The 16966-nt window shown below is 44.0% G+C and overlaps 1 protein-coding gene across 1 annotated transcript in view; it reads right to left on the bottom strand.

Annotated features, from left to right (window-relative positions):
• LOC125465555 (uncharacterized) overlaps window positions 1-15464 on the bottom strand; it is a 79533-nt gene extending 64069 nt beyond the window's left edge. The window contains exon 1 of the mRNA XM_048559201.2: window positions 15078-15464. Within this exon, the coding sequence (XP_048415158.2) occupies window positions 15078-15283 (206 nt within the window). The 5' untranslated portion in view covers window positions 15284-15464. The remainder of the gene's footprint in view (window positions 1-15077) is intronic.
• Window positions 15465-16966: the final 1502 nt, after the last annotated feature.

The raw sequence follows: 16966 nt of genomic DNA, 5'->3' as shown, positions 1-16966 counted from the left end.
GAACAAAATAAACCCAACACCTTCAATTCTAACAAGTCTAAGCTAAAGATGCCTGTGTTTAGACAAGGATTTTAATTTTGCTATTACATGCTTAAATAGAGCTGTTATAGAGTCATAGAGTTGCACAGCATGGAAACACATTCTTGGGTCCAACTCATCCATGCCAACAAGATATCCTAAATTAATCTAGTCCCATTTGCCAGCATTTGGCCCATATCCCTCTAACCCCTTCCTATTCATATACCCATCCAGATGCCTTGTAAATGTTGTAATCGTACCAGCCTCCACCACATTCTCTGGCAGCTCGTTCCTTACACAGATCAGAGCCCACACAGTGCATTAATAGGGAACAACCTCTCCCACTTTACAAAGCCTTTCTCCTCCAGTGATGTTAGCATTACCGACCAAGGATGAAGACTGGGGAGAAGACAGCAGTAAATTTGATTTTACTTTACTATGTATAACTTGCTTGTACCACAAAAGCACAGGGATGTAACAAAGGCATCCAACTTTCAGTCCAGAACCAAATGTTGGCAGGTAATTAAAGAAATCAGGAGCAAAAGGTAATCATCACAAAGAATAGCATGTGCACTGACTTTTTAAAATGGGCAACATGTTACTTTTGCCAAATTAGAATTACAAAGGTGCTCCATTTTCTTTCATTTCAAAAGGTTAAGTTTACTTTGTTTTTGAGACCTCCTGTAATTAGCTCATCTAAATGCAAAGTGTAATTCTGTAGTGTAAAAATGCAAATCCTGCAGACTCTGAAATTGGTTGCAACTATTCAATCTCAAGACTTGTTTGTGTGAAGTTCCCTTTTGTGCAGTGACAGACACAAACATGGTTACACGTCAATACATAATGCTGACATTCTCTGCAGCACGTTTATGTCTGTCACTGCACAATGGTGGAAAGTCAGACTCAAACATGGTTTTGTTTCAGTAAGTAATAAGACTGGCATATTGGAAAATAACTCAGGTCCACTCCAAAGTTGCCAAGTACGTTAGCTTGCTCAGGTTTTGAAACATTCGCATCTGTCAGTAAATCCCTTACTTACGATTAGATTTTGAATAACGCTCATGTTTTCAGGAACAGGGATTGTTTGCAAAAACATTTCTTTTATATGAAGCAAGTTGTTGTGATCTGAAATCCATTGCCTGAAAGTGTGGCTGACTCAATACATCTTTGAAAAAGGAACGGAAAACAAAATAGCTGGAAATCACATCATAGAGAGAGCAAGAGATAGTGGGAACTGCCAATGCTGGAGAACCTGAGATAACAAGGTGCAGAGCTGGATGAACACAGCAGGCCAAGCAGCACCAGAGGAGCAGGAAAGCTGACGTTTCGGTTCGAGACCCTTCTTCAGAAAATGTTTCTTGTCTAGATGACTCTTCATTAGATCTGAGAAAGGAGATTGGACAAATACTTGGACAGAAACAATGTACTTTGGCTAGAGAGTAAGAACAGGGGAGTCAAGTTAGCATGGTCTTACCACATCATGGGGCTTCTCTCTCATTAAGGCGAGAGACACAGACTGTTGGTGGTCTAATCCAAGGGCCACCACACCTCAGGTGAAGCAGGAGGTTGAGAAGGGGAATCCCTCCTGGTAGCCTTAGGCAGTGATGAGAATTGAACCCACACAGTTAGCATCACACACCAACCAGCCAGCCCACTGAGCTAAACAGTCGGACAATTTGAATAGCTCATTTCAAAGAGTCAGGACAAGAACCAAATGGTTCTCCCCTTTACTGTATCATTCTGTAATTCTAAACAGCTCCATAGGCATACGACTAACAGTTCATCAGCATCTCACCCTTGGGACATACAATGGGAGTGCATTGAACTGTTAACATTCACCATATAAAAAAACTTTGTCTTTTCATTTCAAAAGTTCTCACCATGGCAGCATGACATATTAAGGTGATTTATATATAAAACTACTCTTAAGGGGTGGTGATGACCTAGTGGTATTATCATTAGATTATTAATCCAGAAACTCAGCTCATGTTCTGAGGGTTTAGGTTCAAACTTTGGAATGACAGATCATGGTGACTTGCATTCAATTTTTAAAATTCCTGGGATTAAGAATCTACCGATGATTGTCCAGGGAAAAACCCATCTGGCTCACGAATGCCCATGATGGAAGGAAATCTGCCATTCACACTTGTCTAGCCTACATGTGACTCCAGACCCACACCAGTGTGACACCGCAACTGGCCCCTGAAATAACCAATAAGCTGTACTGCAGCAGATCAAGAAGGCAGCTTATCATTGCCTTCTCAAGGACAACCAGAGACAAGTAATAAATGCTGTCCGGTCAGTGTGAAAATACTGTATATAAAATTGCAGATTTGCAAAATAGACTAGCCCCAGTAAAATAAATGAGGACCCAAAGAGATATTCAAACAAGCAATGCAAAATTTTGGATTGAAGAAAGAAAATTTCAGTCTGGTGTCAAAGCAGGATTAGAGATATGCAGGCTTAACTAGCTTTCCTACATGGATCTAAGCATTTTGTAGCAATATACACAGATGATCTGTCTGACCATTTCCTAATCTTATCCTTTTAAATATTGTCTGAGTTATATCTGGGGTTGGTTAGTTCAGTTGCAATGCATGTGTTCAATTCCCACACTGGCTGAGGTTACCTTACAAAGACTCTCTTTCCCAACCTCTCCCCTTGCCTAAGGAGTGGTGACCTTCAAGTTAAACTACCACCAGTCATCTCTCCCTAATGAGTGGGTACAACAATGGCAACTTTTAATTTAAGTCATAGCCAATAAAGTACTTTAAAAATAAAAAATCGCTATGTCGGAGATGGTGAAGTCAAGCCCTGCATGTCACAAACCTTCAGTCAATACTTTTAGAAACTGTACACAAACAAGCTATTGAAATTGGCTACTGCTAATCATGTGACCTTTGGTATTTTTTGTTACAATTCTCAGCTGAGTTCTCAACAAATGTGGACATTCACGAGCATTGGAGAAACTCAGGGGACTCTTTGCTTAAAGATGAGCCAAAGCAATGCAAAATTTTGGATTAGAGAAAGAACATTTAAGCCTAGTGTCAAAGCAGACTGCTCAATTCCCAAGTTTCGTGATGAACAAAAGGAAAGAGCAGATCTTTGCCAGTGGCACTCGGACATGAACAGCCCATCATCTTAGTACATTGTGATGACTGACTGAAACAGTCCAAGGTATTAACACCATAATACAAGATATGTGATTAATATGAACACCTTGCCTTGATCAGAGAAAGAGACTGAAGTAGGCAAAAACTGCAACCATGGTTTATTTGGCTGTTTAAAAGATCAGCTAGGAGATGTTTCAAAGTGGTTCCTCCTCAAGCTTCAGGAGCATCAGTGCAGCCAGACTGAGAGGATGACTTGGAAACATATTGCAGAATATTAGGCTGCCAAATCTGCCTTCAGCCTTTTCATAATATCATGCGGAGGGAATCTTAAGTTTGAAGGCTAACTGATCTATTGTTAATTATAACTGGGCACATTAAGTTCACCTGGTTAGCTTGACATTTTCCCTGAGAGATAATAATAACTGCAGATGCTGGAGTCAGAGATAATACAGTGTGGAGCTGGAGGAACACAGCAGGCCAGGCAGCATCAGAGGAGCAGGAAAGTTGACTTTTCAGGTTGGGACCCTTCTTCAGGAAAAGACATTCTGTCTGCATCTATGTGGAGTTTGCACATTCACCAGTGGCTGGGATCAAACCCAAATCCCTGGCACTGTGAGACAGAAGCACTAACCACTGAGCCACCATGGGCACATTTACACCTACTTGAGAGTACAGGTGGGGCCTTGGTTTAGCATCTCATCCGAAATCTGACACTGCATATTCTGCAGTGCTGCAACTGTATTGCATTGAAAGATAGTCTTGATTTTAAGCTCTGTGCACGACTTGAAACCATCAACACTGAGCCAAAGATGACATTTGCAGTGTTTTGTCGGGACAGAGCTTTAAACTAGAAGCTACTTTGAGAGATCTGGCCATGATGATTAGTTTCCCTACAGTGTGGAAACAGGCCCTTTGGACCAACAAGTCCACACCGCCTTTTGGAGCATCTCACCCACACCCATACCCCTATAACCCTATGGGAAATTTAGCATGGCCAATCCACCTAGCCTGCACATCTTTTGGACTGTGGGAGGAAATCGGAGCACCCAGAGAAAACCCACGCAGACACAGGGAGAACGTGCAAACTCCGCACAGACAGTTACCCGAGGCTGGAATTAAACCCAGGTCCCTGGCGATGTGAGGCTGCAGTGCTAACCACTGAGCCACCGTGCCGCTCTCTTGAAATTGACAGCAGATACCTGAAAAACAAAATGTTTCTATCCCAGCACCAACAACCTTCATTTATATAAATTACACAAACTACAAAACAAGAAATATTACCTGTTGGAAAATCTTGCCTTCCCAAATTTAAATATCCAATTTGCTTACAAATTGTATCAAAACAAAAGGAGTTAACTGTGGAAGAGTCTGCATATCTGAAGAATAGAACAAATGCAAAAACATTTCAACATGCCTATCGTAGCGCTCAGCTGAGCACACTGATGGTGTGACAAACGATAGACGGGCATGGATTTAGACTTTGACTAAAAAATGAGTCACGGGACAAATGTTTGTAGCATTTTTCAGAAGGATATTCCTTTGAAAGATTGGGAGGATGCTCAAGGACTGACTTATAAATGAAATAAATAGCTAGGTTTTGAGGGCAAGAACACAGACCACAAGAATCTGCTGGCAGTATTCCTCGATCAATAGTCAGCAAAACCATTTCAGTCAAACGTGATTAAATTTTTCCCAATGGCTGGCTTTTAACAAAGGTGCAGCAGAGGTTAATGGCAGGGCATAGTACCGTATATTACAGTGAGATTTAGTTAAGAGAACCATCTGCAAAATACAAAAAAAACTCAACATTTTTCAAAGACTGGCATGTCATTAAGCAATTGAAAACTTCTAATCAAAGAGTTAGTCAAGCTAACCAGGTGAACTTGATGTACCCAGCTTTAATTAAATACAAATCTGTTAGCCTTCAACCTTTGATTCCCACCACGTGATATCATAAAAAGGCTGAAGGTATTGGATACTGGAAGAACCATGGGCCCTGACATATTGCAGCAATAGTAATGAATAGTTGTGCTTCCAAACTAGCTGTGCCCACAGTCAAGTTGTTCCAGCATAGCTACAATACTGGAATCGACTCACTTATGCAGAAAATTGCACAGGTATGTCAAATGTGCAAATAACCAGCACAGAACTAACCCAAACAATTACTGCCTCCTCGGTCTACTCTCAATCACTGGTACATTTGTCATCAACAGTGCGATCAACCAGTATTTACACAGCAGTTAACCTGCTAGTTACCACCCAGAGTACCTTCACATTCACTCAGCTCCATTCGTCAGTACGGTTTGAGCCCAAAAATGGACGATGGAGCTGAATTCCAGAGCTGAGAGGCGAGCGAATTCACTTGACATTCGGGAACATTTGGCTGAGTGTGATGTGAGGAGCCCTAACAAAATCAAAAACAACGCAAGCAGGTGAAATTCTTCATTTGTCAGATTTGGAATTGACCCAAAGTAAGATGGCTGTTCGAAGTGTAGCGCTTCAGTTTCAAGACATTGCGTAGAGGTTCCTTAGAGTAGTGTCCTGGGTCCAACCAACGTCAGCAATTACACTCCCTCCACCCTAGATATTTTTCACCAAGATCACAAAGTGTGGAGCTGGATGAACACGACAGGCCAAGCAGATTCTTAGCAGCACTAAAGCTGACGTTTCGGGCCTAGACCCTTCATCAGAAATGGGTGAGGGGAAGGGGGTTCTGAAATAAATAGGGAGAGAGGGGGAGGCAGACTGAAGATAGATAGAGGAGAAGATAGGTGGAGAGGAGAGTATGGGTGGGGGGAGGTAGGGAGGGGATAGGTCAGTCCAGGGAGGATGGACAGGTCAAGGGGGCGGGATGAGGTTAGGAGGTAGAAAATGGAGGTGTGGCTTGAGGTGGGAGGAGAGGACAGGTGAGAGGAAGAACAGGTTAGGCAGGCGGGGACAAGCTGGGCTGGCTTTGGGATGCAACGGGTGGACAGGAGATTTTGAAGCTGGTGAAATTGATACCATTAGGCTGCAGGGTTCCCAAGCGTAATATGAGTTGCTGTTCCTGCACCCTTCAGGTTGCATCATTGTGGTACTGCAGGAGGCCCAGGATGGACATGTCGTCTAAGGAATGGGAGGGGGAGTTGAAATGGTTCGCGACTGGGAGGTGCAGTTGTTTATTGCGAACCGAGTGGAGGTGTTCTGCAAAGCAGTCCCCAAGCCTCCGCTTGGTTTCCCCAATGTAGAGGAGGCCACACCAGATACAGCGGAAGCAGTGTACCACATTGGTGGATGTGCAGGTGAACATCTGCTTGCTGTGGAAGATCATCTTGGGGCCTGGGATGGGGGTGAGGGAGGTGGTGTGGGGGGGTGTAGCACTTCCTGCGGTTGCAGGGGAAGGTGCCGGTTGTGGTGGGGTTGGAGGGGAGTATGCAGCGGACAAGAAGGTCCCGGAGAATTCTCCCCACTTGCCTGGACGGGTTCAGCTCCAACAATACTCAAGAAACTTGACATCATCCAGTATGAAGCAGACTAGTTGACTGCATCCCATCCACTACTTTCAACATTCTTATGCTCCACGACTGATGCACAGTGGCAGCAGTGTGCCCCATATATAAACTGCCCTGCAAAAACCTACCGTTCCTTCAAAGCCACAGTCCAAACATGCAAAACGCACCAATGAGCATGACGAGGGCAGCAAATACATGGGGACATCCCCACCTGCAAGTTCCACTCAAAGCCAGATCCTGACTTGGAAATACATTGCCTCTCCTAAAACATTCCTCTCCTACTAATGGTGCTGTGGGTCCAGCCACACCTCATGGATTGCAGCGGTTAAAGGCAGCAGCTCATCACTACCACCACCTCAACAGCAATTAAGGATGGACAACAAATTGTGACCCAGCCAGTGATGCACACATCTGTGAAATAAAGTTTTTATAGAAGAAAGGTTAAGTTAGATTTTGATGGACTCTCCCTGTTTGATTCCTCCCTCTCTGCGGCTAAAAGTGTTGAATACTCTGACTAATCCTTTTTTTTCTGTCTAGGCCTGGTCAATAATTCACTAACAGTGTGTCAACAGTATGTGGAAGGGTGAGTGAATAAAAGAGCCACCACCATACAATAAGTTCTGAGCTGAGTTAACAAAAAAACAGGTAAGAGTGAGACCAGGGGATGACAATGAAATAGAATGACCAAAGAACTGCAGCACAGGAGAAGTCTATACAGATGTCCTGTGTGCACGGGCTCTCTGAATCAGCAAATCCTTAAAAGAAACCTGTTCAGTTGAGTCACGACACACCTCCAGCACAGGTAGAACCCAAACCTTCTGGGACAGAGGTTGGGACACTACAAACAGTGCCACAAGACACAAGTTTGGATGTTTGGGGAGCAGTAAATCTCTCAGAGAAGAACACAATTTGAACAAGCAACCTTCCAATCTGGAGTCAGACGCTCCACTCTTGTCCTGCCAACCCAATTGGCACCAAGCTAGTCTCACCCAGCCTTTCCCCAAGACTGTGCAAATTAGGAGGTCAAAAAGATTCCTCTCATGTCAGTGTTGCTTCTTTTGCCAATCCCCTTGAACTAGCATCCTCTGGTTCGTGGCCATTTCACTGATGGGAAAAGATTTTCCTCTAATTATTTTGTCCAAATCACTCATTATTTCAACCACCACCACCTCCATCCAACCTTCACTGCTGTAAGTGGAATAACCCCAACTTCTCGATTCTATCCAGGGACATGAAGTCCTTCATCTCTGCCAGCATTCTTGTTGATCCTTTCTGCACCTTCTCTTAAGGTCACCGTATTTTTCATAACATAGAGACCTTGACCAGATGGGCTGAGGAGTGACAGATGGAGTTTAATTTAGATAAATGTGAGGTGTTGCATGTTGGAAAGGCAAATCAGGGCAGGACTTTTATACTTAATGATAGGGTCCTGGGGAGTGTTGCCAAACAAAGAGATCTTGGGGTGCAGGTTCATTGTTCCTTGAAGGTGGAGCCCAACTACACAGTTGCGGCTGTGTAGGACATTGGTAAAGCCACTTTTGAAATGGTGTGCTCGATTCTGGTCGCAGAAAAGATTTACAAGGACATTGCTGGGATCAGAGGGTTTGAGCTATAAGGAGAGGTTAAATAGGCTGGATCTATTTTCCCTGGAGTGTCAAAGGCTACGGGGTGACCTTATAGATGATTGTAAAATCACGAAGGCCACGAATAGGGTGAATAGTCAAGGTAATTTCCACAGGGTAGGGGGGAGTCCAAAACTACAGAGTATAGGTTTAAGGTGGGAGGGGAAAGGTTTAAAAAAGGACCTAAGGGGCAACTTTTCCACACAGACGGTGGTGCATATACAGAATGAGCTGCCGGATAAAGTGGTGGAGGCTGGTACAATTACCGCATTTAAAAGGAATCCGGACGGGCATATGAATAGGAAGGGTTTAGAGGGGTATGGACCAAATGCTGCCAACTGCACTAGAGTAATTTAGGATATCTGGTCATCATGGATGAGTTGTGCCAAAATGTCTGTTTCCACGCTGCGCAGCTCTATGACTGTATGACCAACAGGACATGATATTCCAGCTGGGGCAGAAGCAGTAGTTTATGGAAGCTCACAAGAATCATAACTTCATAAGAAGCAGGATTCAGCATAACACTGGAGACACTGGACTTTTGATAACTGCATTACAGCATCCAGATTCTGAGCGACCTCACATCAAAGTCTGGTGACTGAAATGTAGGGCTCACAAAATCTCACACTAACCTGCCAGCTTGCTTTAATAGATAGTAGGAACTGCAGATGTTGGAGAATTTGAAGTAACAAGGTATAGAGCTGGATGAACACAGCAGGCCAAGCAGCATCAGAGAAGCAGGAAGGCTGATGTTTCGGGCCTAGACCCTTCTTCATTTTCTGAAGAAGTGTTTAGGCCCGAAATGTCAACTTTCCTGCTCCTCTAATGCTGTTTGGCCTGCTGTGTTCATTCAGCGCGACACCTTGTTATCTCAGCTTGCTTTGATAGTTCCTCAGTCTTAAACATTAAACTAGTGGTTACAGCCTGGACTGAGGTGCAGGGAGCTGAATGGTAGTGACTTGATAGAGGTGTACAAAATGATCAGAGGTATGGATAGAGTGGACAGCCAGAGATGTTTCCTAGGGTGGAGGTAGTTATTACAAGGGGGCATAGTTTTAAAGTGAGTGGAGGTAGATACAGGGGAGACGACAGAGGTAGGTTCTATATCCAGAGAGTGGTAGGGCCGTGGAATATAATGCCGGAGAGGGTAGTGGAGTCAGCCTCATTAGGGGCATTTAAGTGGCTATTATACAGGCATATAAGGTAGGGGTGGAGGTCAGATAAACCTTAGGTTTAGGGTAAAGGTTCGGCCCAACATAGTGGGCCAAAGGGCCTGTACTATGCTGTACTGTTCTATGTGCTGTGTTCTAAGGCTTAGAAACAGTCTGTAAAATTGTCAGAACGATGTTCACATTGACTTCCTTGACTTCAATGCACAGTCCATCAGACAGAATGGTGTTCCAGTAACAGCAAAATTTAATCTGAATCTGTCCACAACTCTTCAGGATACATTCAGAACACATTCTGAAGTGTCTCTGACTTTAAACGACAAAAATCATGAATTGCGAAATAAGGGGGAGCAGATGTAGGACTGAGTTGAGGAGGAAATTGTTCACACAAATGTTGTGAATCTGTGGAATTTCCTGCCCAGTGAAGCAGTAGAGGCTACCTTGTTGAATGTTTTTATGGCAAAGATAGATAGATTTTGGAACAGCAAGGGAATTAAGGGTTATGGGTGATCAGGTGGGTAAGTGGAGCTGAGTCCGCAAATAGATCAGCCATGATCTTATTGCATGGTGGAGCAGGTTCAATGGGGCCTGATGGCCTACTGCTGCTCCTATTTCTTATGTGCACTGATGTTGAAGCCAAACAGTTTCGACTATGTTTATTGACATTTCATGCATAAGGGCATAGGTATTTAATTCCCTTGGACAGCACAGTTTTCAAAGAATTAAATGTTACTTCTGTAAGGATTGCCAAACGGGACTGAATATTGTCAAAGCAGTTTATTAGAGCACAGGCAATTACCGCTCAGGTATGAATCTGAAACTCTGTGGATAGGGTTTCCTAGACCCAAAGGAGGTGAAAATTATATGATTTTGGTGAATTTAAACAGGTAAGAGTTAAAAAAAACAGATTCTCACTTTCAAGAAGATGTTTCAGTTATGCTGAAAAAGGCACAATTTTTCTGAAGCTTTTCATCCTGACTGTTCACAAGAATACTAATATAAAAGGGAAATAATGTTCTTTTTGTTCTGTATGAGAAGTTTACTTTGGTTAATAAGCAGATTCTAATGAGCAAAGAATGTACTAATTAAATGATGACTGACAGCTAACTGCTCATTTTGTTTTAATTTAAACCAAGCTGGTTGACTCTGATTTGTCAAGTGCTTTCTTTGAGGCATGAACCACAATCATTGTTGCCTGTTTTGTTTAATCAAGAAGGACAGATATACATTGACTATCAATCTGCAATGAACACAACCATATGTATTATTCAAATTAGCTTCCAGTAAACGCAACTGCACCATATTCTGAACCCCAATGAAAGTCTTAAATTGATTTTCTGCATAATTCTCAGCACAGTCTGGATTATTTAGCAAATGTTATGAAATCATGGAGTCAGGTAATGTTGAACACTGTGTTTAGAGTTTTTTAAGTTTGGGCTGGTTGGTCTACTGTTGGTACCTTACTTGTGGCAAAAAGCCAAAGGGATGTACGACTTGATACATCCTGCCAACCATGGCTTACATATCTACCCTGACAGTTGCACTAAAATTCATATTCCATGTTAGTCATTTGAGTGTTAGACAGAATGTCTTTGGCTTGAAGGTAGCATTCTGTCAGTGGCATACACCACTTTTGATGCTACCTATTACTCAAATCTTTGAGTATCTCAGGGTAGTATAACTTACTGAGTAATTTTCAGGCCCAAAACTGATGGCCTGAAGCTCATTCATGATTTTGTGTAAACTCAGCAAGAAATGAACTCATCAAGATACTCACTCACTATTTCACTGCATCCTTATTTCAGCATTAAGTAAGCAGGTGGCTCAGGCCCTGTTTTTCAGGGTGCCAACAAGATCAATCTTCCAGTGTGTGGAGTTGTAGGAAACCCAACCTGTATATGGCCCAACGAAGTTAAGCTTGCTATAAAGAGCTGTTGAGGACAGCCTGGTAATCTTCTCAACCATACATCAAGGCAAGGGACCTCCATGTGACTGCTTGCTCCATTTGAAAGCTGAATTTGAGCACAGGATGGAGCCCGTTAAGACATGTAAGAAAATTCTCACATGCAGCTGCTAACTCAAATATAGCAAATATGTAATTTACTCATCAGAAATATGCAAGGCACCATTTACCAACCAATCAGCATGCTATTCTCACATCATAAAAATTATATCTATTTAACATCGGCATTCTTATGAATTGTCCCGAGCAGCGCAAGAAGAAAACTTTCGACAAAATGTATTTTTATTCAGATTCTGTACTATCAAACTACCAGATTAACTTTAGTTATAAAGTTGTCTCATTCCAAGTACAGATTGACAGCAGGTGTTACAAAGCATTGACATCTCATTAAAACTACAGTTCTTGGGGCACAACAGTAGTGTACCTACCTCTGGGCCAGGAGGCCTGGGTTCCAGTTCCACCTGCTCCAGGGCTGTGTAATGATATCTCTGAACAGGGGTGATTAGAAAATATCCTAAAAATCTACATCCACTGGAAGTAAGTCTGCAGTCCCAACTAATTTCTGCCCAGTGCCTAACTGAACATAATGGATGTGTATCTGGACACCTTCATTTTGCTGTAATATGGTTTAGAATCAATCGTTCTATCAGGGTGCATTCCAAGTACTTTTGACTCCGAAGGATCAGAAAGGAGGAAGATAAGCTGCATCCCTACAACATCTGAATAATGGGCTTGGGGACAAAATAGACAAGTCAATTGTCATACAGAAAAGATCAACTAAAATGGAGGCTGGTTGCAGGGTCACAAGGTGGCAAAATAATAAGTAAGGTACAAAATGGAGGGGAGGAATTTAGTGTGTCACAGTGGGAAGGTTGAACATATTACTTTGAACTATGAAATAGAATCTCATTATCTTATGGTTAAAATCAACAACACTCTTCACTTCTGATCTAGAAATGGCCTTCCCCAAATTGGATGGAGGGTATTTTTTGGGGGGGAGAGATGGATTTGCAGATAAGAATTTTGGCTAACTGAAAGAGAAAGCATTAATCATGAGTTTGATACATGGAGAATTGTAATCAGCTGGTTTCAATCCCACATTTCCAATATATCAACACAATTCTTGCATCACATTCCAGTGAGATTATGGCATCACAGGACATCGTAGTTTGATTTCCGAATCATCATATCGAAGATATATGCAAAGCCATGGAGCAAGGGAGAGATTTTTAATCCTTAACATGCCTTGTTAGAGCAGGTCAATCCTCACAAGGTCTGCCAGTCTAGCATTCCAGCTAGAAGCTACTGCCAGACACAGGAAAGGGTTGGGAGCGAGGGGGAGGTTAAAGGTTCAACAGGTTGCTGACTTGCCCAAGGCAAGGTTACAACTGTACTGCTGTAAGCTGGCTGTTGGATGAGATTACTGGGGAGTCTAGATCCAAGTGGTCACATTCCAAGCATATGGGGTACGTCATTTAGGAGTGAGATAAGGGGAAATGTTTTCATCCAGAGGGAGGTGAGACTGTGGAATTCTCTACCACAGATAGCTGCTGAGACAGATTGAATACTTTTCAAGGCATTAGTTCTTATGGCTAAAGGTACCAAACGTAAAGGGAGAAAGCAGGAACACCTTTACTGAGCTGAATGCTCAGCCATGATCATACAGAATGGCAGAACAGACTCAAAGGGCTGAATGGCCAATACTTGCTCCTCTTCAGGTTTTTATCATTTGATCACATGACAAATGGCCATGTGACACCTGATTATGTGACATCTGACCACTTATCAAAGTTGGGTCCCTTTGTAGTTTAGAGTCATAGAGACGTACAGCATGGAAACAAACCCTTCTGTTCAGCTTGTCCATGCAGACTAGATATCCTAAATTAATCTAGTCCCATTTGCCAGCATTTGGTCCATAAGCTTCTAAACACTTTCTCCCATCCAGATGCCTTTTAAATTTTGTAACTGTACCAGCCTCTACCACCTCCTCTGGCAGTTCGTTCCATACTAGGACCACCCTCTTTGTGAAAGAGTTACCCCACAGGTCCCTTCTAAATCTTCCCCCTCTCACCTTAAACCTATGCCTTCTAGTTCTGGACTCCCCTACCCTGGGGAAAAGTCCTTGACTATTCTCTTCATCCATGCCATTCATGTTTTCATAAACTTCTATAAGGTCACCCCTCAGCCTCCGACAATCCAGGGAAAACAGCCCTGGCCAATTCAGCCTTTCCCTATAGCTCAAAACCTCTAGCCCTAGCAATGGCATTGTGAACCTTTCCTGAACCCTTTCCAGTTTCACAACATCTTTTCAATAGCAGAGAGATCAGAACTGAATGAAATACTCCAAAAGTGGCCTAACCAGTGTCCTGTATAGTTTTGCTTGTGGTTTAAGTTTAATGACAAGCAGCTGTTGTGTGAGAAGTTTCTAAGCTTGACAAGGCAAGTGTGAGCCAATGAAGAGAAACAGAAGGCAGACATGAGGGGAAACCAGGATATGGCTACAGTGTAGCACTAGTACTTTAAACCCAACACCTGTGAGCTTTAGTTAAATCCTGCACTTTGGAAGTTTAGCACAATGAATGAGAGGCGGGGGGTATGGAAAGGATGAACATCCTGTGCTGTACAAATAAATGGAGAGCCTAGTACAGCGCAGCAGTGACAGCAGGAGCATTAGGGTGATGTATCAAAATTTAAGCCTATATATATATATATATATATATATATATATATAGGGAATATGTCCAGTGCCATGCACAGATTGAAGACGCACAGATTTCACGGGATTGGAGATCGAGTGTAACTTATTACTGCCGGCAGAATTGCACAATCGGAGTGCATTTCGTAAATATTAGTGTCTAATCATATGGAATGGGTGAATTATCTAGGCAGTACAAGTGCCAGATGATGCATTGTGCACAGCCGGGGATCCCAGGTCTGGGAACAGGTGGCAACCCATTGTCTGGTAAAATGGCTAGTCACGAATGGGGGTGGCTTGGTCAACCAGCGAGAGATGATCAGGATTGATGCACAGGCTGGGGCAGCATGTCAAACAGGTAAAGCTCTGGATCCATGGTCTGTCACCAGGCAGACACTGGAACAGGGGCAACACAGGAATTCTGAATACAGTGCTACAGTTGTGGAGAAAGATGAATGACACAGATCAGCTCTAGTATACGTTCTAAATCATATTGTCTATCCAACAGGATACCATTTCCTGTACCTAATCCTTAACTTGATTCTCGATCAGATCTTTGTTTCCTGTCTCTTCTACATAGATACACAGAAACAACCCAGCATAGTCAAACAGTAAGAAAGTCAAATAGCATATTACACTCTACCAGAGATGGGGAAGGAGGTGTTTTTTTTAAATTGGATAGAACTTCTGTCTGAGGTTGATGAATTTCTCTCCATCCAGAGGCCCTCTGTCAATGGATATATTCAAGACAAGAGATCAACATGTCCTTGGTGACCAGGGACATGCAAGCTAGGTGGGATTGTCCTGGGTTATGGTAGGGGTGTGGTCTGGGTGGGATGCTCTTCAGAGGGTCATTGTAGACTCGACGGGCCGAATGGCCTACTCCCATACTTTCAGGACACACTGATTCTAAGAACTGCAAACCAAATCCCATTAGAGTGTCATATCCACCCACATCTCCATCCCCCTAATAGCACAGACAGAGGCAGAGCCCTGAGATACTCACCGCGTCTCCCCCGGTGTCAGGGACCTGCAAAGAGCCAGGAGCAACTCCTGGCTGCTGGGATAGTCCAGGAAAGAGCGGACCAGCTTCTCCTTGTCCCGGTGCAGGTCCAGCAGCAGACCGTCCACCGTCTGCTGGATCCGGGCCGGCTCCGCGCACAGCAACTGGGCGAACTCAGCGTGAGACTCCAGAGCTCCACACCGTGACATCCCCCGGAGAGAAACAACAAAATTAAGGAGTTTAACCTCTTTCAACCCCCCAGACAGAGAGTGAGGTTCCCCCCCAGTCAGTGCCACACTCCTCAATTTCAGGCGGTCTGTTTCACGCACGGGGAACAGAGCACAGTCACACACAGTGCTGCCCAGCACTCCGACTCTCCCAAGCTGTGACACATATTTCACCAGTTGACTGCGAACCAGGCCCTCTTTTGTCCTTGGGGAGTGATGAATGTTGCCGAGGCTCCAATCAGTTTCAGGGAGCTGCCCACCTCCTCGCACCCTGACGAACAGACCCGGACAAAAGGCTAAGTTATTCATCTCTGATGTTACGGCTGGCTCTTCCAGTGCCTGGGATTGTCCCTCTCTAACCAAGCCTGATCTATGTCTTAGATTCATAGAAGCGCAGTGCCCTGCAGAGTTGCAGCCAAGGGAAACTAAAATGTGCTGGAAATTGTTTCAGAGATAGTCGAAACAGCTGATGCTGGAGAATCTGAGGTAACAAGGTGTAGAGCTGGATGAACACAGCAGGCCAAGCAGCATCAGAGGAGCAGGAAGGCTGACGTTTCAGGCCTAGACTGAAGAAGGGTCTAGGCCCAAAACGTCAGCTTTCCTGCTCCTAATACGCTGCTTGGCCTGCTGTGTTCATCCAGCTCCACACCACGTTACCTCATGTCCTGGAAATTGTTGTTACAGCAATAAGCCTAGCTGAGAAACACAACCATTGCAGGTCCTGCAGTCTTCAAAACAAATGCAGATCATTGTCATGACCCTTGGCCTTCTTGTGTTTTCCCCACAAGGCACAACAGCTTTCAAGTACATCTTTGGTTTCAGGAATATTCACGTTCAGTGATTCCCAATGCCTGTTTGCCACAACTTGTGAAGCCATTTCTTGTTTAGAGTCATAGTCGTAGAGATGTACAGCACAGAAGCAGACCTTTTGGCCCAACTTGTCCACGCCACCCAGATACCCTAAATTAATTTAGTCACATTTGCCAGCATTTGGCCTCTAAACCCTTCCTACTCACATTCCCATCTAGATTTTTTTTAAATGTTGTATTTGTACCAGCCTCCACCACATTCCACACAAGCACTCCCTCTGTGTGAAAATAATTACCTTTTTTAATCTTTCCCCTCTCACCTTAAACTTATCCCCTTTAGTTTTGAACCTCTGCCAATGTGGTATACTGCATCCACTGTACCCGGTGTGGCTTCCTCTACATTGGGGAAACCAAGCGGAGGCTTGGGGACCGCTTTGCAGAACACCTCCGCTTGGTTCGCAACAAACAACTGCACCTCCCAGTCGCAAACCATTTCCACTCCCCCTCCCATTCTTTAGATGACATGTCCATCATGGGCCTCCTGCAGTGCCACAATGATGCCACCCAAAGGTTGCAGGAACAGCAACTCATATTCCGCTCGGGAACCCTGCAGCCCAATGGTATCAATGTGGACTTCACCAGCTTCAAAACCTCCCCTTTCCCCACCACATCCCAAAACCAGCCCAGTTCGTCCCCTCCCCCCACTGCACCACACAACCAGCCCAGCTCTTCCCCTCCACCCACTGCATCCCAAAACCAGTCCAACCTGTCTCTGCCTCCCTAACCTGTTCTTCTTCTCACCCTTCCGTTCCTCCCACCCCAAGCCGCACCTCCATCTCCTACCTACTAACCTCAT

Source organism: Stegostoma tigrinum, chromosome 29, assembly GCF_030684315.1.
Source record: "Stegostoma tigrinum isolate sSteTig4 chromosome 29, sSteTig4.hap1, whole genome shotgun sequence".
Taxonomy (NCBI): Eukaryota; Metazoa; Chordata; class Chondrichthyes; order Orectolobiformes; family Stegostomatidae; genus Stegostoma; species Stegostoma tigrinum.
Note: the sequence above shows the minus strand (reverse complement) of the source record. Positions and strands in the feature narration are given on the sequence as shown.